The 27,812-nt window shown below is 42.0% G+C and overlaps 1 protein-coding gene across 1 annotated transcript in view; it reads right to left on the minus strand.

Annotated features, from left to right (window-relative positions):
• PLEKHM3 (pleckstrin homology domain containing M3) overlaps positions 1-27,439 on the minus strand; it is a 180,712-nt gene extending 153,273 nt beyond the window's left edge. The window contains exons 1-2 of the mRNA XM_065880856.1: positions 27,289-27,439; positions 4,201-5,123 (exon numbers count right to left, since the gene is read on the minus strand). Of these exons, the coding sequence (XP_065736928.1) occupies positions 4,201-4,801 (601 nt within the window). The 5' untranslated portion in view covers positions 4,802-5,123; positions 27,289-27,439. The remainder of the gene's footprint in view (positions 1-4,200; positions 5,124-27,288) is intronic.
• Positions 27,440-27,812: the final 373 nt, after the last annotated feature.

Genomic DNA, 27,812 nt, shown 5'->3' on the forward strand with positions numbered 1-27,812 from the left:
AGGCCCTACCTAATGAAGAAGACCCTTGGGCTTGTCGTTATGGAAGGAAAGGGAGGGAATGAGGGTGGCAGAAGAGGAGGAAGCAGCGGTCGAGGAGGAGAAGAACCGCTCCTGGTTTAAGTCTTTAAGCTACTCAGGGGACCTTAGAAAAAGGATCCAGAAAAAAAAAAAACTCAACTGGAGAAAACACAAGACTACAAAGTAATAAAGCCCATAAGTAAGAGAGTGACAGGGCTAGACACAAACCCTGATAGCCTTTCCCCGTCTGCCTGTGGTGCCAGGAAAGGGCTTTACAGTGAGGAAAGGGTTCCTGTGCATTTCTTCTGTTTGTTTTCTTACTAAAACTCTGTGCCACGCCCTGAGAGGGTTGCACCCCCCAGGGTGTAACGTGTCTTCTGTATCTGTAGCCTCTAGCAACTGGCATCTTTTGAACAAATCCACTTTGGCATGGGGACACTCAGAACGCAGTGACAAACTGACCCCAAAGCAGACACTATTTGAGCACGCCCCTGTAGAACACTTGTTTGCAACTTGCTGACCTCCACTGAAGCACGTGTGTATGCGGGCGTGTGCACACGCACATACACAAACTCACAGGGCTGAGCCCTGGTGACTCTGGACACTCTACTCCCCTCCCAAAAGCCATTTGATCCTAGGAGAAGCCCCTGCTGGCCAAACTACAAAGATCTGGAGGGCCCTGGGTGGACCCCAGAGACACACTCTTTGTTGAAAACCAGGTGCACTGCCGTGCCATTGCTGGGGTCCCAAGCGCTTCCCTTCACCCCAGAGCCGAGGCGGCCCTCCAGGCAGGCAGCGGTGGCCTCGGGTGTTTGCCTCCCCACTGCAGCCAGCTCCTGGGCTCTGCAGGGTGGGCTCCAAGGCCACAGGGCCACCTTTCTTCCCTGACCTGACACGCTCTTCCACAAACACTGGATCTGCTGAGCCTGGGGGGAGGGGCAGAGAGAAGCCCCCAGCCAGCAAATGTGCACAGCGCACAGAGGGGAGGCGTGTGCAGGACGGAGGTGCGCCTCGGTTTACAACGTGGCTGCAGCGCCCGCACTTCCCTGTCTCAGGTGTGACGTTGATTTATTGTTGCTGAGTAACTTCTCGTGGTAGAAACCAAATTTCTTTTAATATATTACATATGTATGTACACACTCGTGTGAAATATATGTACTTTGAGGGGATCTATTTATGTTCCATGGGGAGTCATTCTTTCCCATCAGGAATCTCACCTGCTGCTTTGTGTATCTGGTCAGATTCCTGGCACGTTTTGTTTCCTGTTGTTTAGTAAAGGTGCTCTTCCTGGGATGCACACACACAAAAACACCAAGTCGCCCTCCTCAAAGGAGACCCATTTGACTACATTTTATTTCTTCTGAGGAGCCCTTAGCCTATCATTAACCCTTGTTAATTTTTAGAACAGCTAGAGTGGAGGATGTGAGGATGACGGGCCCTGTCTAGACACTGAATCTGAAGTGCCTGTGGGACACTCCAGCAGAGGTGTTCACCAAAGAGCCGGATACGCGAGTCTGAAGCTCAAGGGAGAGATCTGGCCTGACCCCAATCTCCTGGGTCCTCAGCTACAGCTCTGGCCAAGATACCATACCGCCTCCCTCTGCTTTTGGCATATGCCTTCAGGAGAGACAATAAGCCTTTCTTCAGTTTGAACGGCTACTTTCAAAGGTTCTAAAGTGAACTTCACTCAGAGATCTTGGCTGATCTTGACTAGTATGCACGTGGGTGTCACCACTTCCTCACCTCTCCCAAATGCTGTGAGAATTACAGTCGGTAGAGTGGGTGACCAGCCATGAACCTAGAGCTCCTCTCCACCCCCAGCCCAAGAGTGGGCAGCCCACGGGCCCTGCTTGCCCCTGCCCTTTACCTAGTGAGCAACAGGAACAAGATTTCTCTGTCCTGCTCTCCAGAGAATGCCAGACGGAGCAGGTGTCAGACACTTGGCAGGCCATTTCCCCAACCTTATTAATTCCAGATAGGATGCGTATCCCGTGGATGACCAAAAGGGGGCCAGGTTATATTACATCAATACTTGCAAAGGCCACTGGTTACAGTTTAGCTTTCAAAATACCACTCAGTACTTATATTTCAACATAATACTCAAACTTTTTTAAATTGAGAATTAAAAAGTAATAATCATGGTCTGTCATATCCTCAAGAGAGAAGCTAAGGAAGGTTCTTTCTTTAGCTTCCTTTAGAGAACATGAGGAAGGCTGGTTCTTGCATTTACAATCCAAACAAGATTGGAAAAAATAAAATTGGAAATACGACATCCTCTTAACTTCGTTTATGCCAGGGATTTAGAATGGTTACAGTGGTTTAGTGATTAAAAAAAAAAAAAATCTATGTGAACTCCAAGAAACCAAACAAAAACTCAGGTTGTTTGCTAATCAATGAGTACAACTGTTTGTACGTGAGCCCAAGGCAAAGGTCTTATTCTGCCAGGCACTGAGGTCACAGCAACTTGTTCATCCCCTAATGTCTAGCCAGTTACCAAGCCCTGTGCTTTATAATGTCCTTTTCTTTTTTACTCCCATGATCACCATTTGGCTAGATGTTACAGAGGACTGGTGAAAGTCTAGGAGAGAAGATAAGGAATTACAAGTCATAAATTTGAGTGGGGGGGAAAAAGAGTATTTTAAAAGGATAGATGTGAACTGGGTGTGAAAATAATGTAGCACCTCATAGGCAGGAAGACTGCATCTCCTTAATGGACATACTATACCATATCCTTGCCTCGAGTTATACTTACAAACTAAATGTTATTAATTAAAATTTAATGTAAAATAAGTAAATAAAATACAATGTTAAATGTATCAATGGAGTAGCAAGCAATGATAGAGATTGAAGAAATGCTGAAATAGCAGTTAAGTACATAAAATAATCTCCCCAGTTAATTAAGTAGAAGCCATCTAAATTAAGAGGTTAAGCAGGGTAACCGAAGAATCATAAGTAAGAGGGCTTCCCTGGTGGCGCAGTGGTTGGGAGTCCATCTGCCGATGCAGGGGACATGGGTTCGTGCCCCGGTCCGGGAGGATCCCACGTGCCACGGAGTGGCTGGGCCCGTGGGCCATGGCCACTGGGCCTGCGCGTCCGGAGCCTATGCTCCGCAACGGGAGAGCCCACAACAGTGAGAGGCCCACGTACCGCAAAAAAAAAAAAAAAAAAAAACAACAGAATCATCAGTAAGAAAAATGGATAGCCTGTATAAATGAGGTTATGGTGAAGAAAAATGCTGGGGGAAACAGAGAGATGGTTTGTCATGTCTTACAGAAGAGGAAGTTCACGGGTGAGTACATGAGTACATATTCATGTGCATGTGTGTGTGTGTGTGTGTATAAAGTACAAGGAAAAAAGAAATCAGGGCCCTGCACCATGAGGTCCTAACCAACCTCTCCAAACGTTTCCTCCCACGACCGCCATGAGATCCTTTGGTCTCCTCAAGGGTCAGCCTGGTCTCCTTGTCTCCCCCTTGGTCCACACCATAATCCTGACCGAGTGTCCTCCAACTGTGACTCTCTTACTGCAACTTAGTGTCCTTCAAGGTCCAGCTCAAGTTCCATCATATCTCACAAGCCCTTCCTGACAAGCCCAGCCCAGAGTGTCTTCCCCTTCCTCTATCCTCTGACAATTGCTACCACTCACTCATTTTTTTAAAAAAATTCCAACAATATAAAGCAAAACAAAGTTCCCTCCCAGGCATTTCAGTTGAGCACCTCCTTTCTCTCACCACTGGGTGCCTTCCTGAGTCTTTGGGAGTGTCTGATCCCCTCAACCTAATGAGAAGTTCTTTAGGGCAGGGACTGTGTCTTCACACATCTTTTAATCCTTCATATCCCAAGACTATGGCCAAGGTATGAGCTGATCAACATCTACCAATATGAATAAGCGGTATCATACAATGTTCAAAGGAAAGTACTACATTAATCGTGAGAAAATTCTGATTCTAACATACAAGATTAGGAAAGGAGAATTTACCGTAGTCATCTTTTCACTCAGTTCCTCCTAGGAGGAATAAGACTGTAGACTTCAGGTAAGGTAAGTGCAAAGGTAAATGGAAGAGGGGCTTAAGTAGGCAAAGCCAGACACAGACAATGGAGAGTAAGACTCTCATGAGGTAGATGCAAGAGAGACAAAGGAAAATCAACAATTGTTTAATTGCAGTCAGATATAAAAACATACCCATATTTCCTTGAGCATCTTCTACCTTGTTTGATGAGGACAACAGAAAAGACGTCCTGGTGAAGTGAGGGCCCTGAAGAGACGGTTGTTGCTGCTGCTGCAGAGGCATGGTTTTGAGGACCACCCTCCAGTCCACCTGGCTAATATCTGACCTTGATCGAGCATGGCCGGGCTTAAAAGTAGAAGTCTCATCCAATAAGTCATTCACAGAACGAGGTCTGTCCCTCCGACGCTGACAGATGTTGAAAAAATCAAAGGTTGAAGCTTCCTTTTGTTCCATCCAGGACAGATTATCTGGGGTTGTCCCTTTCTGGACCATAAACTGTTCTTTGGCAGGGAAGACATTTTGAGCTTTGGTTTCTAAGAACCTGGTCTTACAATGGTCCCAGATCATGCCTCCCTTGCCCAGGGAGGAGACATTTCTGATAGCACCATTGTCTATGTTACTGAGGACCTCATGCCCCACCAGTTCAGGGACTTCCTGAATCCCATAAACCTCTGCTTGCTGCACAGCCTTTTCTAGCTTACTATCAAAAGTAGTAAAGAAATCCTCAGTAACTTCCAGGGCTGGGCTGATATCATCCACTTCCAAAGCTTCCATGTCACAGGCTCCAAGAGGCCTAAGCCTCCTAAGCTTGCTCAGGATAGAGCTTCATGAACATTCACCCGACGAAGAGAGGTAAAGTTTTGGGCAACAGAGTTCTGGAAACAACTGGAAGGAACTTTCATTCAGCTGCCCGGAGCAGGCCAAGCACAAGGGTGGTTGATGTTTTCCAGGACATTAAAAACATCTGCTAGATGATAACAGTCATCAACAAAGGTCCTGGGAGACAAACATTCCTTTGAGATTATTCTTCAGTGAGATCTCGGTAAAGACAACAGGAAGTGCTTGTCAAGGCAACGTCACCACCATCTTTAATTTCCTGAAAGAAAATGAAAAGAACAACATTGGCACATAGTTCATTGTATTCTATATACATAAATCTGTCCGCTTACTTCCTCATCTTTACATCTCTTCCATGGCAGTCATGCCCAAACGTGGACAACACCTACAGAGAAGTTCCACTGTCAAGAGTACACATCACTGGGACTGCCCTGGTGGCGCAGTGGATAAGAATCCACTTGCCAATGCAGGCGACACGGGTTCGATCCCTGGTCCGGGAAGATCTCACATGCTGTGGAGCAACTAAGCCCGTGTGCCACAACTACTGAGCCTGCACACCAGAGCCCACGTGCCACAACTACTGAAGCCCACGTGCCTAGAGCCCGTGCTCCGCAGCCAGAGAAGCCACTGCAAGGAGAAGCCCGTGCACTGCAATGAAGAGTAGCCCTCGCTCACTGCAACTACAAAAAGCCAGCGCGCAGCAACGAAGACCCAATGCAGTCAAAAAAATAAATAAATAAAATTAAAAATCTTAAAAAAAAAGAGTACACATCACTACATTGTATTAGAACTTACACAGAGCAGGGTGGGACTCTTGATAAGGGGAATTAAGGTCAGCAGCTTTTACTCATACAGAGAAGCCTTTGCGAGCAGCTGTGAAAAGAGTGCCCCAGCAAATCTCTGTGATATTGACCTAAAAGAGTTAGCCAAACAGACTAGGAATTCTGTGACTGCACTTATATCGTAATCAGTCTGAAAGTCATAAACGCATGAGTCCTGTCACAAACCATGAAAGCACTGATGGTTTGTCAGGCTCAAAGGTGCAAGGGGGAAGTAGAGAGGGAGAATGGCCCTTTTATTAACCTGAATGTTTTTGTGCTGTGTTTCCTAAGCTTAGATTATGTAATGCCTGATGATGACTCTGGACTTCAAAATTCTTCCAGTCATCTTGCAAAAAGGCTTCAGGATCCAAACTCCCTGAGGCTTTGAGGATTGGCCTACAGGTAGGTCCAGCCTTGGGGCTGGGTAGAAAGAATCGTAACACTAACCACACTGTCTGGGAAATGCTAGATCTCCAAGGCCAGGCCAAACGAGAACAGTGATGCTGTCCAATATGGTAGACACTAGCCATACATGGCTATTTAAATTTAAATTTATTGGGTTTCCCTGGTGGCACAATGGTTACGAAGCCACCTGACAATGCAGGGGACATGGGTTCGAGCCCTGGTCCGGAAAATCCCACATGCCGCGGAGCAACTAAGCCCGTGTGCCACAACTACTGAGCCTGCGCTCCAAAGCCCGTGAGCCACAACTACCGAACCCGCATGCCACAACTACTGAAGCCTGCACGCTTAGAGCCCACACTCCGCAACAAGAGAAGCCACTGCAATGAGAAGCCTGCGCACCTCAATGAAGAGTAGCCCCTGCTCGCCGCAACTACAGAAAGCCCATGCACGGCAACGAAGACCCAACGCTGCCAAAAAAATAAATAAATAAAATAAATAAATTATTTTTAATTTAGAAAATAAATTTAAACTGATTAAAAATCAAATAAGGTTCCTCAGTCACACTAGCCACACTTCATGTGCTCAACATACACCTTTGTATCTTTACCCAAAAAATGAACAAAGAAACAAAACAACTAGGTAAGCTTTGTTTTCCTTAACTACTTACAAGTAGGTAAAACTAGGCAATTAGCAACACCTTTGCAAGTTGCTGCAAAGGTACATAAATGTGCTTTCTTCTTTAAAACTGCAAAATTTCTGTGGTTAATTAAAATAATTTTTAGCACTTAGGTCATTAAATCATTACATTTAAATCAACAGCACCAATCTACATTGCTTGATGTGTGTAAATAAAACTACTATATACGGCCCATTATTTTAAGTGTATCATGAAGGTTTGCAGGTCACAGGAACTTGGTGGCTAACCTCTTATAAAGTGATAATGACTGTGAATTTGTCTACTTTTTACATTTTCATGTTTACTATGTTAGCATTCATGAAGCAAGGCACAGATTGATTTTTGGCGATAAGATCAGTTATCATATTTTTCTAGCTGCAAACATGGTTTTGTTTGCTGTGTCTATGCTAAGCCTTGAGTCTCTTGAATCCTATAGCAGAGTTTCACTACTTCTGTCATTTTGAGACTTGGAATTTTTCAGTTTTATCTTGTATACCGGACACTAAGAAAAAGAAATACATAATAAATCTAAAATTTCTAGTTCTTTATTTACTAAAATTTTAAACGAACATAATAAAAGGTTTCCCATTTTATAGAAGAGGCACCAAGGTGCCGAGCACTAAGTTATTCATCTAAGATTCTATTATGAATGTTCCTTTTCTTACCTAATTCTTAAAATTCAGTCTTTAATCATACTAGAGAGAGTAAATACCTTTAAACTGATTCTTTCTTTTTTTTTTAAATCAAAATGTCTAGGAATATACTCTTTGTGCTCCCTGCTTTGGTATTCACAGGCTGACTAGGAGCATATAACCATTGACAGCCAGCACTGCTGGCTTGTGGAACACTCCATCACACTGCGTTCTAAGATTGTAGACTGTTAGACAAAGACGGGACCTTCGAGATCATCCTCTCAACCCCAACTTTCACAGAGGGGACACTGAGGCCCACAGAAAGTAAGATGTCCCAGGGACACTCCCCTATGCAATGCCTCATTTAATCCTCATTAAGGGCAGTAACAATTCAGCTTGAGAACCATTTCAACGCTATTTAGCAAGGGATTCTGGAAACCACTCATCTACCATCCATTAAGGTCACGACAGGTCCAAGATGCTGAAGATGGAAGGATGAATAAGATACAGTCTTTGCCCTAAAGAGGCTCACAGTCTATCATGATGAGCCTAAGAAAATAAGTCCAAAAAACTGCCTTGATAGAGGATGGAAACAGATTTGGTGGGGGAAGGAGGGAGGGGTCACTTGCCAGCAAAGGTGAGGGAGAGATTAAGAAGGCCTTCAAAGGGAGGTGCCCTCTGAGCTGAGTCTAGAAAACTTAGAAGGTATTTGCCTGGATGGCTTGGAAGAAATTAGGAAGAGTAAATCACCTTTTGGTTAGCAAGGGATTTTCAAGTTTATTATATAAAATGACTTTCCATAGGCAGTGTGGTGATTAGTGCAGTGGAGAAACAGCAAGCAATCTAGTGGATCTAGAGTCAGAGCTAGGTCCAAATCCTAATTCTGTCTCACGCTAGCTATGTAATTTGGGGTAAGATTTCCCTGAACCACCCCCCAAGTCCACCCCAAGTCCTCTGGGCTAATCTGTTCTTCCTATTCTAGGAATTTCACTGTTAGTGCTTTCCATTGCTTCTGTCTGGAACCTACACAGCTATTCTCTTTGCTTTCTGATGTAAATATGCATTTACCCTTCAAAACCATACTCTACTCTTCACTGTGTGCCCCAGCATTTCCATGCCACTCTTCCTCCCCTCATTCCTCCACTTAGTTACAAAGGCCTTTCAGTTCCTCCTTCAAGGTTTACCATTTTGATCTCCAGGCCTGCCCACGGGCTGTACCCATCGCTGGAGGGTTTACTCCCTCCTGGACTCTTTTGCCCATTGCATCAATGCCTAATCATCCTTCAGGGTCCAATCTAACATCAAGTGACAGACCTGTATTCTCTAAAGAAAGCCACAGCAATATCTCCTATCCCGCGTGCTTTTTGGCAATGAGAACTTGCTACTTCCCCACCAAGAAGTGAGTTTATTTTTCCACTCCCATGAATCGGGACAAAGCTTGTGATGTTTTGATCAGTAGAGTGTGGCTGTGCCCATTGGCGGTGCAGCCTTTGACTGGCCTGGTGGCTTCCTCTTCCTGTCTCTTGGAGCTCTAAGCTGATTATATAGAAAGTCCAGGCTACTCTGCTGGAGAGAGAGACCACATGCTAGAGCACAGAGGCACCAGACATGTGAGGGAAGAAGCCATCTTGAATGACAGCCCAGTTGAGCTCTCCGATGATTCCAGCCCCAGTCAGTATCATAAGAGATTCCCAAGTGAAAATCTTCCAGCTGAGTCCAGTTAGCCCAGAACCATGAGAGATAATAAATTGTTTTCAGACACTAAATTTCAGAGTAGTTTGCCACACAGCAAACGATAATCAGGACTTACCACTTCCTTAGGGAAGCATTCTCTGGTGTCCCAGACTAGGTTAAATGTGCTCATTTAAGGACAGAAGGGCCTTGGTTCAGAAGGGCACCAGCACTTCTGTAAGTTATACACATCACGTTTGTAATTACTAGTTTCGGTGTCAATATCCCCTTAGGCAGCAACTGTCAATTTTGTTCACCCATGGACCCCCCAAACACAGTTGCCGTTCAATAAATATTTGTTGAATGAATGAATGATTTTTGAGTGGGTATCTTTAGAATCACGACATTGTTTTCTTTTCCCCCTTTTTCTTTTGTTGTTAGTACCTGACTTACATTCCTCTTACCACATAATGATTATCTCTAGCAACAAACAATAGAGGTACTGCTTTAACAACAGCCAAAAAAAAGTACTCTTTAGTATAATAAATGAATTAACAGACCAATGTGAGAGATCCAGCCCTTTGCCTGTATTTTCACAGTACAAATTAAATAGCTAAAAAGAATTTGAGAGTTGCAGTGATTTATTCATTCCATAAACATTTACTGAAGCATCTACTGTGTTCTAGGCACTGGTGATACGACAGTGAACAAGACAGACATAAACCCTACCCTTGCAGAACTTACATTCTAGTGAGCACTTACTATTTAGACACTGCTCTAAATGCCTTCAATGTCTTACCTCATCTGTTAAGGTGTGGTGAGAAGGCTGATGTACTCCTCCACACTCTAGCAATCTGATCCATCCCATCCCATCCCAAATCCCAACCCTCTATGAAGTCTTTCCTGAGACTCAATCCTTTCGGATCTCTCCCTTCCCCAAATATCTAAAGCATCACTAAACAAGTCAAATTCGCAGACTGTCTTTTTCCCTCAATTAGACTATAAGCTTCTCGAGGGCAAGTCCCATACCCATGTCTCTGTCACCCAACAAAGGCAGCAGGGTGTTCCTGCCTCTTGTCTTCCTCCTTCTAAAGCAGCCTCCACACCGTTTCTCTTAACCCTTCAGAGTCTTCCCAGTAAAACAGGGCTCAGCAAACATTTTCTTTTTTTTTTTTTTTTAATTTTTTTTTAAACTCTGGCAACCACTATCAGCAAACATTTTCTGTAAAGAACGGGTAATAAGCAGTTTAGGCTTTGTGGGCCACACAGTCACTTTTGCAACTACTCAGGTCTACGGCTGTAGTGAGGTAAATAGCCACAGGCAACATGGAAATGAATGGACATGTCTGTGTTCTGATAAAGCTTTATTTACAAAACAGGCAGATAAACAAAATATGATATATCCATACAATGGAGTATTATTCAGCCTTTGAGAGGAAGGAACTCCTGTCACATGCTACAACATGAATGAACCTCGAGGATATCATACTAAGTAAAATAAACCAGTTACAAAAAGAAATACTGCGTGAATCAATGTATATTAAGAAGTCATATTCATGGAAATAGAAAGGTAGAATGGGGGTTACCAGGGCTGGAGGGGAGGAGGGAAAAGGGAGTTATTGTTTAATGGGTATAGAGTTTCAGATCTGCAAGATGAAAAGTTCTGGAGATCTGTTTCACAGCAATGTGAATATAAACACTACTGACCTTAAAATGACTAGATGGTAAATTGTATGTTTTTTACCACGACTTAAAACAAACAACCAAAAAACAAGCAGAGGGCCAGATTTTCCAGCGGGCTGTGGCTTGCCAATTCCTGGCCTAGAAGATCTAGTTCAGCCCCCTGAGGAGAGGAGGAGGAAGTCAGGAGTGACAACTTTGGGTCTCAGGAGGAAGAAAGGAACGGCAGCTTCACCAATTACCAGGAATGGGACTTCAGTAAGTCACTTACTAATCTCAGTTTTCTCATTTGCAAAATCAGCAAGTTAATAATACCTCTCTCCTAAAATAGTTGAGAGAACTAAATAGGACAATGCATGGCACGGTTCCCGGCACACGGTATAGCACACGAATAACAACAGCCTAAAAGCCCTCACCTGATGGGTTCCATCACCTTTCCTCTGTGACCTCATACTCTCCTTACCCCCTACCCTCCCTTCCACACCAGCCGCCCTGCCGGTTCTCCAACTTGCAGACATGTTTTCACCTCAGGGTCTTTGCATTGGTTCCCAATACCAACACGGTGAACTCTCTCTTTAAGTGACTGTTCATGTCACCTTGTCAATGAGGCCTCCCCTGACCACCCTATTTTAAATTATGACATGTGTCTCTGCCCTGGACTTCTGATCCCCTTTACTCTGTTTTTTATTTTTTTTTTAATAACCTTTTAATTTTAGAACAGTTTTAGATTTAAAGAATTATTGCAAAGACAGTACAATGAGCTCCTATATACCCCACAAACAGTTTCCTCCATGTAACAGCTTGCATTAATGTGGTACATTTGTCACAATTAATGAACCAATATTGATACATTATTGTTAACTAAAGTTCATACTTTGTTCAGATTTCCTCAGCTTTTCCCTAATATCCTTTTCCTGTTCAAGGATCCTATCCAGGATACCACACGGCATTTAGTTGTCAAGTCTCCTTAGCGTTCTCTCGGCTGTGACGGTTTCTCAGACTTTACTTGTTTTTGATGACTTAAACAGTTTTGAGGAGCGCTGGTCAGGTATTTTATAGACTGTCTCTCAACTGGGATTTTTTTAATGTTTTTCTCATGATAAGACTAGGGCTGTATATTTGGGGGAGAAAAACTACAGAGGTAAAGTGCCATTCTGATCACATCATAACAAGAGTAGATACTATCAACATGACTTACTACTGCTCACGTTAACCTTGATCACCTGGCTGGACCCGTCTTCCTTATGCATCTACCATCTTCTAACAAACCGCTCAATTTACTTATTATTTAATGTCTAGTGTTTCTCTCACCCCACTGAAGTATAAGCTCCTCGAGGGCAGGACTTGATGCTTATTTTGTTCACTAATGTATCCCAAGTACATAGAGAATGTCTGACACACACACACAAAAGGCACTAGGTAGATACACGCTGAATGAATACATTGTTACTCCTTTGCATGACATTCATCGCCGTTCATGACCTATCCGCCTCTCTAGTGTGTCCTTCCTGACCAACATTCACCTTGCTGTTTTACTCCTCCATGCTTTGGCCCAAGCTGGGGAGCCTTCCGAATTGCTCAGGCTCTCAGAACACCCTGGGTTTGCCACAATGTACTGTAATGATGAACAATTTCTCTCCATCCCACTCTATACTCCAAGCTACTTGACAGCAGGCATGATGCCTTACTGACCTGACCCTCCTATATAATCTCTATGTCTTCATCTTTTGGGGCTCTATTTTCCAACCTTTCTCCTTTTGGAATTTATCTTTTCCCTAGGATGTATAGGCCTCAAATTCACTACAATACAAGGGTCTAATGCGAAGTTTAGTCTCCGTAAATGAACACCTCTTACTAGCTTGCCTCATTTGGTTTTGAAATTAATTAAAAAATAATAACAACATGGGCTTCCCTGGTGGCACAGTGGTTAAGAATCTGCCTGCCAATGCAGGGGACATGGGTTCGATCCCTGGTCTGGGAAGATCCCACATGCCACGGAGCAACTAAGCCTGTGCACCACAACTACCGAGCCTGCACTCTAGAGCCCGCGAGCCACAACTATTGAGCCTGTGTGCCGCAGCTACTGAAGCCCGCGTGCCTAGAGCCCGTGCTCCGCAACAAGTGAAGCCACCGCAATGAGAAGCCTGCGCACAGCAAAGAAGACCCAATGCAAAAGAAAAAAAAAAAAGACCCAATGCAGCCAAAAACAAAATAAAGAAATTAAATAATAATAATAATAACATATTCAGACAGGTCAAAATATGAACAGGACTTTCCTCTGACAAAGTGAACTGAGTGAAATCACCGTGTTGGTGCGGTGTGGTTTGCCTCCACACAAAAAGTGGAAATCAGGAGCTAATTAGAACTGTGTTCTAAATCTGGCTCAACCACACACGTACTGGGTGGCCTCTGGCAAACCATTAAACCTCTGGTATCTTACTCAGCTACCTATATCCAACAACATTGCTGATATCAAATTGCTTCACATGTGGCTCATTCACCGGGTAGCTGTTCCAACACACCTTTAAAAAATGTAAACTGCTATATAATTATGGAGCCCTGCACTGGACCTCACCCATTCAAGAACCATCTGCTTCCTGTCAGTCCGACAACAGCAAAGTCAGCAACCAACTATTTATAACACCCTACTTTTCAGCCCAACTCAATGATCTACAGACACTTTATTTTATTTTTATAAAGAATACCCTTTCTGTAAAAAGGATTATTTCCCCAATGTAACACATTGAGAAACTGAGGTCCATTTGTCAGTGTTGTCATAAAAGCTCAATCCAAAGAATTCCATGCATGCATCAAAATGTTAACAGGCTGCAGAATCAGTGCATTACTGTTTCCTAACAAGGAAATCTGCTGTTTACATGCTCATTAGGCAAGGCTAATTAGCAGGATGAATACAGCAGTCCTTCCACACAGAAGTAGAAGCAGATATGAGTAATAATACCAGCCTGGCCCACACAGAGATGCCACTTTCTCCCAAGCTGGATGGTAAAAACGCTGACTTCCTCCCACTTGACTAAATGGCTGGTATTCAGAACTTAATGAGTGCTCAAGAGGGTGTCTGGGGCCTTGTAGTTTTAGAAGCAGCTGGACTACAGAGAAAAATGCAATACCAAAGACACCTGGGATAAACAGTTTCTGCCAATTCATATTCAAACATGAGAAACAAGGGTGATTATAAGAATGGTCAGCACATGTGGCTCTCACACGGTCTTCACTTTGGTTAAGGCCACAGCTGACTGTAAATTTTCTGAGAGTTACATAATGTAAAGGCTCCACCACAAGAGAATATGACCCTAGTGAGAATGCTTCTGGATTATCAGGCTACAAGAGGTTACGCTTTGTCATGGTGCTTTGTCATAAGGACATGTTGTAATGTAAGCATGTTGATGGAGCACAGGCAAGCCAAGAGCCGCAGATAAGGAAATGGTGCCTCTGTGGACCTCATAAGAAGAGTTCAGGGGCTCTTTCAGAGGAGAAAGACAGCTAGAAACACAAATGGAATCCCATCTTCATAGGCCTGGAGGGAACATTAAATGGCTACATTTATCTAAGTTTCAATAAATGAGAAGTGTATTGCCAGGCAATACCTAAGGAACATACCATTTAGAAATATAACTTTACAGTGTTTTTCCCAGTTATGAAGGTAATAAACACATAAAAACTCTGGAAAATACTGACAGATATGGAAAAGAAAATAAAAATCAGTCATGATCTCAGAACGAAATAGTTAGGTGTGTTTTTATCTAATATTTAATTGGAATCAGATTATATACAGTACACAATTTGGGCACACTGTCTGTTTAAAGACCTACTCAAAAAGCAAATACCAGTAATTATTAACCGTGAAAAGAAAAGTCTCAGAGTGTGCTGTGCCCACCGATATCTTACAGCCTGGCACAAGGCCCCACCTGACTGAACTCTCTTCCACCCTGTCCAGGGACCTCCTCTCTATACTGCCACTAGTGCACTGCAAAGCCCTGACCCGCCTCGAGCATGTCAACCGGCCCCTCCTCAAACCTTTCCTCCCCAGGTTTCATGGGCACGGCGCTCTCTGTTTTCCTCTCACTTCTACCCTCTCCTTCTCTGTTCCATCTTCCTCCTTTCCTTCCTGGTCTGCTCATCAAATAGGGGCATCACCTCAGCTCTCTTCTCTGACTACAGCCGCATGTACTCCTCGGGTCAGTTTAGCCCCATAATTACCTCCATGCTCACACCTCCCAAATTTCCACCTTCAGTCTCCATGGACTCTGGTCCCATGTCCCCAACTTTTTGTAGGACATTTCTATCTGGCAAAATGAAGCTCAACTTGTCTAAACCCACACTCAGCTGTTCACTCAATAATTATTTGCTGACTGCTCACTATGGGTTGGGTGCTGTCTGAGGTACTGGGGAGACGGTAGCAAATAAAACCCTTCAATGCAGCTCCCACTGACAACAGGGCCCAACTCTCTAACCTGACACTCTAGGCCTTTCACAGTCTTGGACTAGCTTGCCTGCCCAACTTCCCGCTTCCCTTCCATAAGACATTCTTTTCCTCCAAACTGGGATGCTACTCCTCAAGTTTTAGGCTTTCCCAACTCCAAAACTTTCCTTACAGTTATCTCTGAGGTACCGTCTCCCCACCTCTACCTACTGAAATTCTATCCACTCTTCAGGCTTACTTGCCGCCTCTTCCACAAGCTTTCTGTGATTCCTCACCCTAAAACGGTCAGCTCTTTCTTTAAATGTCCAGAGAATGGCTTTGGTACTGCCTCCACAACTTACACTGCCTGCTGCCTGTTCCTTCTGAAATGATGATGATAATAATTATATTATCTTATAATAATTATATTATCTCATATTATTATAATATAATAACTACCAAAAGCGTATTTTGTGCCAGGTGCATTGCTCAGTACTTTATATCTCTAAGCCTCACCATGTGTAAAGTGGGTACCATTATTCCCACTTTTACAGATGAGGAAACTGAGGCGAAACGATACCTAGTAACTTTCCTGAGGTCACACGCCTACCCTACTGGACTTACAGCAACTTGGGCACAGCGATTCTACCCCATTTCATTTTTACAACCCTCACTGGGCCTAACACAATGGCTAGTACACAATGGGTGCTCAGTAAATGTGGGCTGAATGAACGACTGCATAAAGAGCATGTTTTCAAAGTACTGACGTCTGTAAATATAAACACCACTCTGCTTTTCTGGCCAAAGTATATCTGAATTCATTATAAGCTCGTTTAATAAAAATTTGACATGCTTTCCAAAACGTTATGTTGACTTGAGCTTTTAAATTTTTTCTTGGTTAGAAAAAGCTTCCAAGCTATTGAAACCGGGTTTAAAAATAACATGGCAAAGGTCAGGTAGCAAAGACCTCACTCAGACCTTTTATAGAAACAAAAGCACCTATGCAGCGCTTGGGAATTATTTTGTGAACCACTCCAAATCCATAGCCTGGCCGGTCTAATTTTCCAGTGACTTAGAGCTCAAGCTCTTTTTAATACCAGAAAGGACATGTTCCTTTTGAAATACCCCCGGGCAATCAACCTAAGCATTTTTCAGTCCATCTCTGTGCTTACTGTTTGCCTCTTGCAAAAATCATTGAGACATTTGATGCCCCAAGATGTTTTCCCAGAAACCAACCTAAATATAAGTGTGGGGCTTCAAATCTCCAATTGCTCTGCTATTGAAGGCGGCAATGTTATTATGCCCCTGTGGCACCCACTGTGCTGGAAAGCCAAGACTCCTGATTGAGAAGCCCATTTTCATAAAACCACCAGCATTCCAAAATGTCCTGGTTTTAGGAGCAAAACAGACAGACACAAACTTCAGTTACTTAAGTGTCTAAAAATGCAGACTCAATGTTTTCCATTCCCCGTTACCTCCATGGCAGGAAACAGTGATTAAAAAACAGACAAAAGAATCACTCAAATTACCTCCATCCTAGGACTGAGGTGAAGAAGTTGAAAAGTTCCATCATAAAAACCACGTGTGCTAGAGTCACCCTCCAACTGCAACAGGGAATAACTAGTACCTGGAGGTGTCATCTAAACCAGCTGGCATGAGACCTCATAATGGTCACCCCAAGGAAGAACACTGAGACCCAGCTATGCAAAATACCCAAAAAAGCTAAAGAAATATCTTTTCAGATTAGCATCTTTAAAGATGTCATCAGCTCATATAACTATTTGACTTTATTGAGAATAATCGTCTTCACATGCATGGTTTAGAGCATGGTTTATAAAGCACTTGATAAGCTTCTTGAAAAAAATTTGTAGTAATCTCAACAGAGACAGGTAAGTAAAGCAGCAGGATTATTTTAGAGATGATGAAACAGAGACCAAAATGACTCATCTACTGTCAGTCGAAGGCCCCATGGGGAAGAAAAATAAATTCCCAGAATCCCTGTCAAATTACTGAGTCCATGTTCAATTACCTTTTAAACCACTTTAAATCACTCAGGGGCCCTGACGCTAGAAGGACCATAAACAAGGAGTAAGGTGAATTCAATCCATGAGCCACCCAATTTTGAGGTTTTTTGATGGGACAGAGGTGTGGCAATGGGAAGAACACACATTTCTGACACCAAGAAAGGGTTCATGTCCCAGCACTGCCTTCTAAGCGGAATGACCTCCAGCAAGTCAGGCTGACTCAGGATGTCGTGGCCCTTCTTATCTGCAAAATGGAAATCCTTCCAACATCTGTCTCCATCAGTGCACCTCTCCATTAGAGAGCTGTAATGCACAAATGCAGATAATATATGTGAAATTTTTGTAAAATCTAAAACAATTACTATTCCTATTAGAAGCTTGTTGACTTCTAACCACACAACCATTTATACTCAACAAGCACTCACAGAGGATGGACCAAGTACCCAAACACTATGTTAGGTGATGGTACGGACACAAAACACAGCTTCTGCCCTCAAAGAGCTTAACAGCTAGTGGGGAAACAATACAAAACCAAGTACAAAAAGTGCCTTAACAGAAGTATACAGAAGGTGTTATGGGAACATAAATAAGAAGTCATTACTAATCAAGGGACAATAAAAAGTCTTAAGTGACAGAACACAATTGAATGGCATAACAACATGTGTACAGAGATGACTTCAGTTGAAACAAACCAAAGACAAACGAAACGTACAAATAAAACCAATCAAAGTGCTCTAAAAATGATGCTGCTTCTGGCATGAAGCTGTCAACCTACAAGAATATCTCTAAAGGTCCCACCAAAGCCTGAGCTCAAAGTGAACTAACAAACAATTGCACAAATGGGAGGCACAAGTGCAGAGGGCTTCCTCACAAGCTGCCCAAGTCTATCCAACCCACAGAATCTATCCGACCCACAGAAACATCCCTGGCCAACAGAAGCATTTGCTGGGTGGCTGAGATGTCATGAGAAATGAATCCTTGCCTCACTTCCCGTTGACTTTAATTCCTTGGGTCACCGCAGCTGATTACCAGAAGGGAGAATACTCACCACTTTAACCTTCAAAGCAACAACCAGCTTATGGGTTAGCACATAATCACAAAACTGGTTCCTCTGGGCATTTAGGGTGAATGTACATGAGAAGTAGTTAACTGATTTTTTTGTCTTTCCTGGCTACACTTGAACCTGCTAAAAAATGAGGCTGGGTCTTTGTTGAATGGCACCCAGAGAGTACCAGACCCATGATAAGGTCTAAGCAGAAGGTGACTCACTTCTTATTTGAAAGGACAGACGTACCCAGGGGTGATGGGCTGCACCCACGACCCCTCCCTCCCTTTTGGACTCAATCTGTGACAATGACCTTGACCTTGGTTGGCTACCAAGCAGCCTCTCACCAATTCCGTCAGGAAACAAGCAAGGCTGCCAAAAGCAGACAAAACATTGTCTTTGACCCTCAAAGATAAGGACAAGGCAAGGTAAAACAAGAGGACGAGTCTTTGTTATTTTACTATGTACTACATGAAGGCCAGAAAACTCTCTGCCCATCACACAGGACAAAGGAAAAGTTTACTAAGTATGAAGAGGAAGAACAGTAAGAACTACATTTTCATCCACAAATCTGGGTTTAAATTTCTTTTATTGTGGACTATTATCATTGGTACTAAATGGATTTTTACAAAACAAGACAGCAACGTGTACATATTCTGAAGTTGAATTCTGGAGCTCTGATTGGTCTTATTTCTGTAACTGTTTTGATCTGACATTAGGATGATAGGCTTATGGTAGCTGGGACTCAAATAGTTTGCCCAGCATCAGAGACAACTACTGTTATACTAAACCCTTCAAAAATGCCCTATAGAGGACTCCTTCAGCGTGGATGGATATATGTTAAATGTGGAATGGTGTATTTAGTGAAACGTTTAAAAACAAAATAGAGTTCTTACAACTCCTACACCAAGACTAAGATTTAAGAGTCATCACTAACATTTATTGAGCACTTCCTAAGGTCATTATGTGAAGCCCTTTATCTTCATTATGTTGTTAAATCCTCACAACAACCTTATCGGAGAGCTGCTATTATTATTACCATTTTACAGATAAGGAAATTGAGATCTAAAGAAATGCAGTACCTTGTCCAAGGTAATATGGCCAGTGAGTGAGTGGAAACAAACCTCTAAAATGCACCTACTGTCCTGTACCACAATTAACAGCAAACTAATTACCCTGAGATAATACAGCTAGAATTTTACATACAAGGTGCTTTGAGTTTTAATGTCAAACTTCAGCAACTTTAATATTTATTTTTTAAATCCTTCTGTTTGTTAATCCCACAACTCAGAAAGTTAATTGCTAAATATCCAGGGAAATAGTTTATACTTAATTTACCAAAAAAAAAAAAAATTCACCTCTGTACTATTTCTGTGTCATTGTAAATTCTCTAAGGGAATAGTGGATGATAGGTGTCTGAACAAACAGAATAAAAGGCTGTTCTCTAACTAAATAGCTAACCTCAATTCTCTCAGTGACCTTGGACATATTGCTTGGAATGTCTGCAAGGGTATAATAACTGACTCCATTCAGGCCAAACAAGTGCTTTTGCAAATGTTTACATAGTCCTAATTGCCCAAACCTTTTACTAATGTTTCCCAAAGACATCATTTTTCATTTAGCCAATAAATAGAAACACTTGTAAAAATGTTTGCTTAAAAAAAAAAAACCCTGCAAATAAGTGTTTCTGTCAAAAGAATTAAAAGGAATATTTTCAAATTAGATGTGACTATAGATAATTCAAACATGCTTTGACTATTAAGACATGTCCAAATAAACTGCCTCCTTCTAAAACCAACTTAACTTTTTTGGGGGACAGCGGGTGGATAGGGGACAAATATCAACGTATATGGGACTCAAGCGAAATTACAAAGTTGACCCACAATCTTCAGTCTTGTTTCTTAAGTGTACTAAAATATGATATGCCCAAGTTTTATATGATCACACTACAGTGAAAATATAGACATCATATCTAACCTCTCAGTGAAGGTTAATTACTTTTGGACCACAAGATCTGGAATTAGAAGACCTGAACTGCCCATGCACTACTACTAGATGTGTGATGCCAGGCATGTCATTTGAAACTGAATTCTAGTTATTTCAATGCAGGTCAAACAAGGATCCCTGTCCTACCTTCTCCAAAGGTTGTTTTGGAATGTAAATCAAATGACATAACGTAGTGCTTTGTGAACTCAAAGGCAGGGTACAGGATGCCAACGGGGGTCATCCGGGGTCATCCGTATGGTACCAGGGAAAGGGTCACCACAGTCTCTTTGATCTCCCATTATAAACCAACAAACTGGTGGAGAGAGTGGTGACAGCAGTCAGTTTAGGAAGCTCTGAGATAAGGTTTTAATTAACTCAAGGGTTCCTCCTGCACTGTTCAGGCAAAATGAGTTGCTGCACATTGGGCTTTCTGGTAGTCTTAGAGTGGAAGGATTCAGCAGTGCAAGATTCAGGGTGATTCAAAAGGAATGTCTCTTCTCAAAGAAGAAAAAACAAAGAAGTAAAATACTCCCTTGTCTCCCAAGTTCCTGTACAGGTAGGATACTCTGTCCCTCCTCTCCTCTTCCAAGTTTCTTAAAGAATTTTTTTTTTTTTATGATTTCTGACTCCACTTCTCACCCATTCATTCCTCCCTGCGGAAGCACTGATTCTGCCCCAGGTGAAACTGCACAGGCAGAGGTCACCAACACTTTCCTTTTGGCTAAACCCAGGAGGTTTTTCACTCCACATCTGACTGACCTCTCAGCAGGATCTGACCTACTCAACACCCACTCGTTGCATTGCTCTCATGAAAGCACTGATGTAGTCTCTTCCGGAATTTCTCCTTTATCTCTGGATGCTCCCTCTGGTACCCTGTATGAGCCCCCTTCCTATGCCCACATCATAATGTAGGTGTTCCTCCGTTTTCCCCATAACCCTCTTATTTAGTTCCTCTTCCACCTGGGTGATCTTCTCCATCCCCATGGCTTCGGCAGCAGTCCATGTGACAGATGAGAAACATTGTTATCCTGAGCTCTAGACCCACATGCAACTGCCTTTCAGACATCCCCTAACTCCTAACATGCACAAAACCAAACTCCTCATCTTACCCTCAACCTGCCCCTCCTCCTGGCATTCTCCATACAGTGAAGGATATCATCATCCCTGACCCTGCTGGCTCCCTCCCCCACAAATCACTCCAAATCAGCAAGTCATGCTAATTCTACCTCTGCGAGATCTGCCAAATTTATCCATTGCTCTCCTTCTTTACAGCCTTAGTTCAGACACCACCACCCAGTTTCCTCCCTTTAGTCTTTCCCTCCACTAATCCATTTGCCACACTGCAGTCAGAGAGGGCTTTCTAAAATTAAAACCCTTCTCTTCTGGATAAATTATATACTCCTTAACACTGCCTATAAGAGCTCAAGTCCACTTACTTTCCTGGGCTTACCTCTTAAATCTCCATCGTCTCTACCCCGCACCCCAAAACACACAGCACCCAACTTGGCTAATTCTCGTTCAGCCTTCAGGTCTTTGCTGAGGTATCACTTCTTCCCTGACCTCCCACGTCCATTTTGAACATCCCTCTTGTGTGTTCCCATAGCACACTGATTTCCTCAATTATAATGCTTTTCACTCTGTGTAAAACTAGCCTGCTTACTTGTGTGTCTCCCCCACTAGGCTGTAACCTTCATGAAGGCAAGGATTGTGCCTGTTTTCTTCAAGATTGTATTGCTGGTTCCAAGTACAAGAGGTATGTGCCACGGCACAAAATAAGTGCTCAATTCTTACTTGTTTAATTAACAAACCAATGAATCTCTGAGGGTGGAAGAGAAGTTGTTCTGGAAAAGTTCATGGGAAAAGATCAATTAGCTAATTTCCTGGAGCGTAAAAACTGCTGGTTACCTTTCCAATGTTTTCTAACCTATAATATATGTTCCTTGGTCTATGAAAATCTACATTTATAATCACATCTATAGACTACAAGGTAAAATGGATATTTAGCAATTTCCCAGTTGGATAAATGTCCACAAGTAAACTGGATAATGCAGAACAGGGCAGCTTCAGTTTGTACTGAATTATAAATTGGTTACACTAATCATGGTAACTAGACAAATAAATCTCTCCCATACTCATAAATGTGGCATATAATCGGGGAATCCAATTTAAAACACATAACTCAAATTGACAGTTAATGAGTGTATGAAAAACAAACAAAATGTTAATGAAAATAGCATGCCTGACATCTCAATACAATGGCCTCTATATTTTGACTTTGGTTTTTGCTCATAATTCATGTTGCCATTAACATTAATTACCCTCATGGACCAAATAAACTTCATACCTTACTGTCAATATGAAGGTGAACTATGTAGGCGTGTTATTGCTGTCTGGTAATACCTACAGTAGCCAATGAAACAGAGCAAACACAATGCACGGAATTTACTACTGGTGGTTATTCTTATCACACCCTCACTCATTACTCAATTCTCTGCCTTAGCTCGCCCCAGAAACTCCAAGCTAGCATACAGTTCCGCTACTTATGAACCATATATAAAATCCACTCTAAAAGAAAAAGAAAAAAAGCAATTCCTTTCTAGATATCCCTTCACAGGGTTTCTTTTGAAGGGTTAACACTCGCCATGAAGAAAATCAGCATTTGGCTAACAGCCAGTGGAGCAACAGACACTTTCCATACTTTTCTACAGGTGTTGGAGGAGAGTGTAAAGTGAAAATAGAAAAGGGAGCTAGTAGGAAAAGAAAGAAGGAGTAGCAGTGGTCTGAGGCTCCTGCAAACTGTCTAGAGATGGAGAATGCTAAAAATTCTGCCCAAATGGTCTAACCTTTTCAGGTTTCTATTAAAATCAGGTCTTCTGAAACCAGTAATTAAAGTAGTACCCCTCTACCTGCCTGTTTCTTAAATTTGTAAATGTATGACGTGACTTCAAGTATTACGGGAAGGCTGCATACATGATTAAACTGGAATAGAGTATATTAAGTATCTGTTAAGTATTCAATAAATATTAGCTTTGGATGTTTTTTAATGCAGCTGTTACCGGCCTACATCCAGTTTGGTTTTCCTAGTAATAACATGCAGAGGGCTTTTTCTTTTTCTTTTTTGCTAACGGTTATATATCCATCACAGTTCTTTGTTTTCCACTTATATAATTAACCTGAGTCCATAGCCCAAAGCCTAAAATCCATCAATCTATGAGAAAACAAAGACAATGAAAGCTCAACCATGAGCTTCCTTTTTCTATCATTTCAGTATGATATTCAGCCATCCTTCTACCATCAAGCTTTCACTGATTACCCTTATCGAGAAATAAGTTATCCAACTTTATTTCAATCTTTCCAACCATATTTATCATATCCTATCTTCTAGTCTTTCTTTAAAACATCACTTCCTGCCATATATTAAGTTATTTATGGATTTCTATATTCTCCATTATTTGACTGGATAATGTCTTAGATTCATTGTATTCCCCACAACATAGAGTTTTAACAGCTTTTAAAATAATGTTTATTGACTATTATGGTTATAAACAATTACTATATATTTATTGTTAAACATTTTGAAAATACAGAAAGTATAAAAGGGAAAATAAACAATGCCTATTCATCCTCCAATGAGAAAAAAGCACTGCCCCATTTTGGCCCTTTCAGTCCCTTTCCTTAAGTAGGTAGATCGTTCTGGTTTTTTAAACATAGTTGAGAGTTGACTGCACATACAGTTCTCTAGCCTATCTCCCCCCCATTTAGCAAAAATTGATAAATACCTTTCCACACTGTTAAAACTCTTCATAAACATCCTTTTACAAATCTGTATATGCTATACAAATCTGTATAACATCCTTTTACAAATCTGTATATGCTATCTTTTGATGATAGCATAATTTATTTAAACTGTTCCCCTCTTGTTGGGCATTTAGACTATTGCCAATATCTGACTTTTCTAACAAAAGCCATATTAAGCACTTGTGAACATTAACTTTTAAAATATTTCTCATAAGTTCCTTTGGACAGACTGCTAGGAGTGGAACTACTGGATCGAGGAGTGGACACATTTAGTGAGACTTTTCGTACATTCAGCCAATGAGTTTTTTAGAAAGCTTTCACATCTGCGCACCCCTCACAGCATCTAAGAGTGTCTGCTCCACTACCCACTACCTGATGTGGAGAATTAGAATTTTTTTAAATCTATGTAAATTTGAGAGCTGGAAAAATGGTCCCTTGCTGTTGTTTCAATTTCATTTCTTTGATTAATGGAAAGAGAATGCATTTTCATATGACTGTAAGCCATTCAGTTTTCTCTTGTATGGGTAGTCTGTTCCTGTCATATTAGTTTTCTTTTGCCGTGTAACAAATTCCCACAAGCTTAGTACCTCAAAACAACACCCATTTCTTTTTTTATATATATAAATTTATTTATTTAATTTATTTTTGGCTGCATTGGGTCTTCGTTGCCGCACATGGACTTTCTCTAGTTGCGGCGAGTGGGGGCTACTGTTCGTTGAAGAACACCCATTTCTTACTTCCCAATTCTGAAGGTCAGAGTCTGGGTGGGGTTGTATGGGTTCTCTGCTCAGGCTCTCTTTCACAAGGCAGAAATCAAGGCGTTGGCTAGGCTGTGGTCTTAACTAAAGGTTCTGGTAAAGAATCCAGTTCTGAGCTCATTCAGTTTGTTGACCCTCGGCCTGAGGTTCCAGTTTCCACACTGGGTCACCCTCAGCAATTCTAGGGCTCCCGCATTTCTCAAGGCTGTCCCCATGCCTTCTCAAGTGTCACCTCCATCTTCAAAACAGCAACAGCATGTTCAGTTCTTCTCAGGCTTCAGATCTCTCTGATTTCCCCAGCCAGAGAATGCTCTCCTCTTTTACAGGCCTCTTTGATTAGATTTGGCCCACCAGCTAATTTCCCCATTTTAAATTCAACCGTGCCATATAAAGAAACATGATCAAGGAAGTGATATTGCGTCATATTTACAGGTTCTGGGGATGAGGGTATGCAATCTTGGTGGAGGGGCATTTTCAGAACTGTGCTTGCCATAGGGTATTAGATGTTGTTTCTTATCATTTGTTTGTGCTCTTTATGATGTCTTAATTTCATGAATTTACCAAATAAGTGAATCTTACTGATGACTGCCAGAAGTTGCATTTTCACAATGGCAAAGACAACTAAGGATGGGGCCGCTGCGTGCTAATAAAGATTCTGAACACAGTCGGCCCTCCATAACCTAGGGTTCCACATCCGCAAATTTAACCAACCACAGACGGAAAATATTTGGGGGAAAAAAACTCCAGAAAGCTCCAAAAAGCAAAACTTGAATCTTGCTGGGCACTGGGCAACTATTTACATAGAATTTACAATTCTTGACATAGAATTTACGTTATATGAGGTATTATAAGTAATCTAGAGATGATTTAAATTATACCAGAGGATGTGTGTAGCAGAGGTTATATGCAAGCACTATGCCATTTTATAAGGGACTTGAGCACTGTTGAATTTTGGTATCTGTGGGGGGTCTTGGAACAAATTCCCCTATGACTGTATATGACTTTGCTAACATTGGTATTTTAAAAAGATTTAATTGTGGGGAAAAGTACATTACATAAAATTCACTATCTTAACTACTTTTAAGTGTACAGTTCCAAACTATGAAGTACATTCACAATTGTTGTGCGACTAATCTCTAGAATGCTTCATCTTGCAAAACGGAAACTCTATACCCATTTAACAACTCTCCATTTCGCCCCCCCCCCCAGCTCCTGGCAACCACCATTTTACTTTCAACATTGGTATATCTTTATTTTATGTATTTATTAACAAACATGTATATCGCAATTACTACATGCACTGTTCTAAGAACTTTAAAAATATTAACTCATTTAATCGTCCTAACAACCCTATGAAATCAGTACCGTTATTATTTCCATACTACAGATTAAGAAATATAGCAAATAAACTGCCCAAGGTTACAAAATAGGAAGTGACCAAGCAGGAATTCAAACCCAGAATGGCTTTATAGTTCTTGCTATGAACCATTACATTGTGAAAATACTCACTGAAAGACAAACTCATCAGGCATTAATACCATTTCCTTGATGTGCATTACTTTAAAACACTTTTCTATGAGCAATTTAATCTAATATTCTTCTAGTAACTAAAAGTTAGACTATGTGACCAAGGTGACACATGCCTACTGACCTTTTAGCCCAATTTTGGTTAAGGCATTTGTTTTTGAAGTTAATGAAACAAAACTTGCCTTATATCTTAAGGTGTGCCAATTATAATTTACGTGTGGTATTTTATAATAAAGTATCTTATGAATGAATACAAATCATAATTCACTATGACTACTGAAATTATAATATTAAAGGAAAAAAACCCAGGTATTTCTCTTTTCCAAGAAGAAAAAAACTTCCAAATTAGTTTACAACAGCATAGCTCAATCTCAGTTTAACCTAGTAAATTCAAATCTGTCCTGCTTCGCAAGCTATAACTCTAGACCAGTCTCAATTTGTCATTCATTTGTATATCTCAGTAGTAACACTTTATTTGAGGAGTGGGTCTGAAATGTCCTTATCTCGATCTTTTAGCTTAGTAATCCTTTCATGGAAGACCAAATCATGCTTGTCATCAGTCACACAGTGTCATTTACTGTATATTAAAAATGAACAAGGTCAACAGACGGAACAGTCGTTGTAGTCTGAAAGCCCCAGTTAGATGTGAGTTAAAAGCTCTGCTGAGGCTTGGTTTCTAAGACCCAGGAGGGGCGGCGGGGTACTAAAAACAACACACAGAACGGGATCATCTATTTCAATTGCTTTCTACTTATATACCTGATTCATAACAATAAACAGACAACGCATCATACAGTCTCCCCTCACCTATTATCCACTGCACTGCTGTGCAGTTTCCAGGATGAAACAGAAACCAGAGCATGGAAGAAACAGCAAAATCACCGCTACGCCAGGGAGCTTCTCGGATACTCACAATGCTGTCATCCCCACACCCTTCCCGCAGTGGCCAGTCCAGCAGCACAGAAGCAGGCAGATGCTCACCTGGCCTCCAGCTACTTCTCCCCCTTCACCTGCGGGGCCTGCAGCCTACTTCTGGCTGTGGTTCGGCTTTGGCAGCCAGCTCTCCTCACGGTCACGGCCCGTTCGGCCACCGACCATTCCGGCCCGGCTCTCTGTTTACAAGCGCTTCTTGCGGTCCCACACTTAAATGCTTCCTTCCAGCAGCTCAGGAAGCGAGACTCGGACACACAAGGTTCCAGGACGCAAGGACTCGTCTTTCCTGCCTTAGGGACCCAGCGCCACTCAGGGCCTGACCGCACCCTCCTGGCCTCCTTATCTCTTTGTTTTCTTACGCACAGTTTTCATCACACACTTTTTGAAAACAATGGTATGTGCCGCAGAGTCTCCTCACTGCTCCTCCCAACGCACAGATGGATGTTTGCAATTGGAAAATTTCACTTGAAACATGCCAGGGACCAGACTTGTTATTTAGCAGCTCCCTTGGCTAAGAGAATTAGAGAGAGAAGTTCTTTCTGAAAATAGAACTATTAGAACCTAGAGATTGC

This window comes from Phocoena phocoena, chromosome 7 (genome assembly GCF_963924675.1).
Source record: "Phocoena phocoena chromosome 7, mPhoPho1.1, whole genome shotgun sequence".
NCBI lineage: Eukaryota > Metazoa > Chordata > Mammalia > Artiodactyla > Phocoenidae > Phocoena > Phocoena phocoena.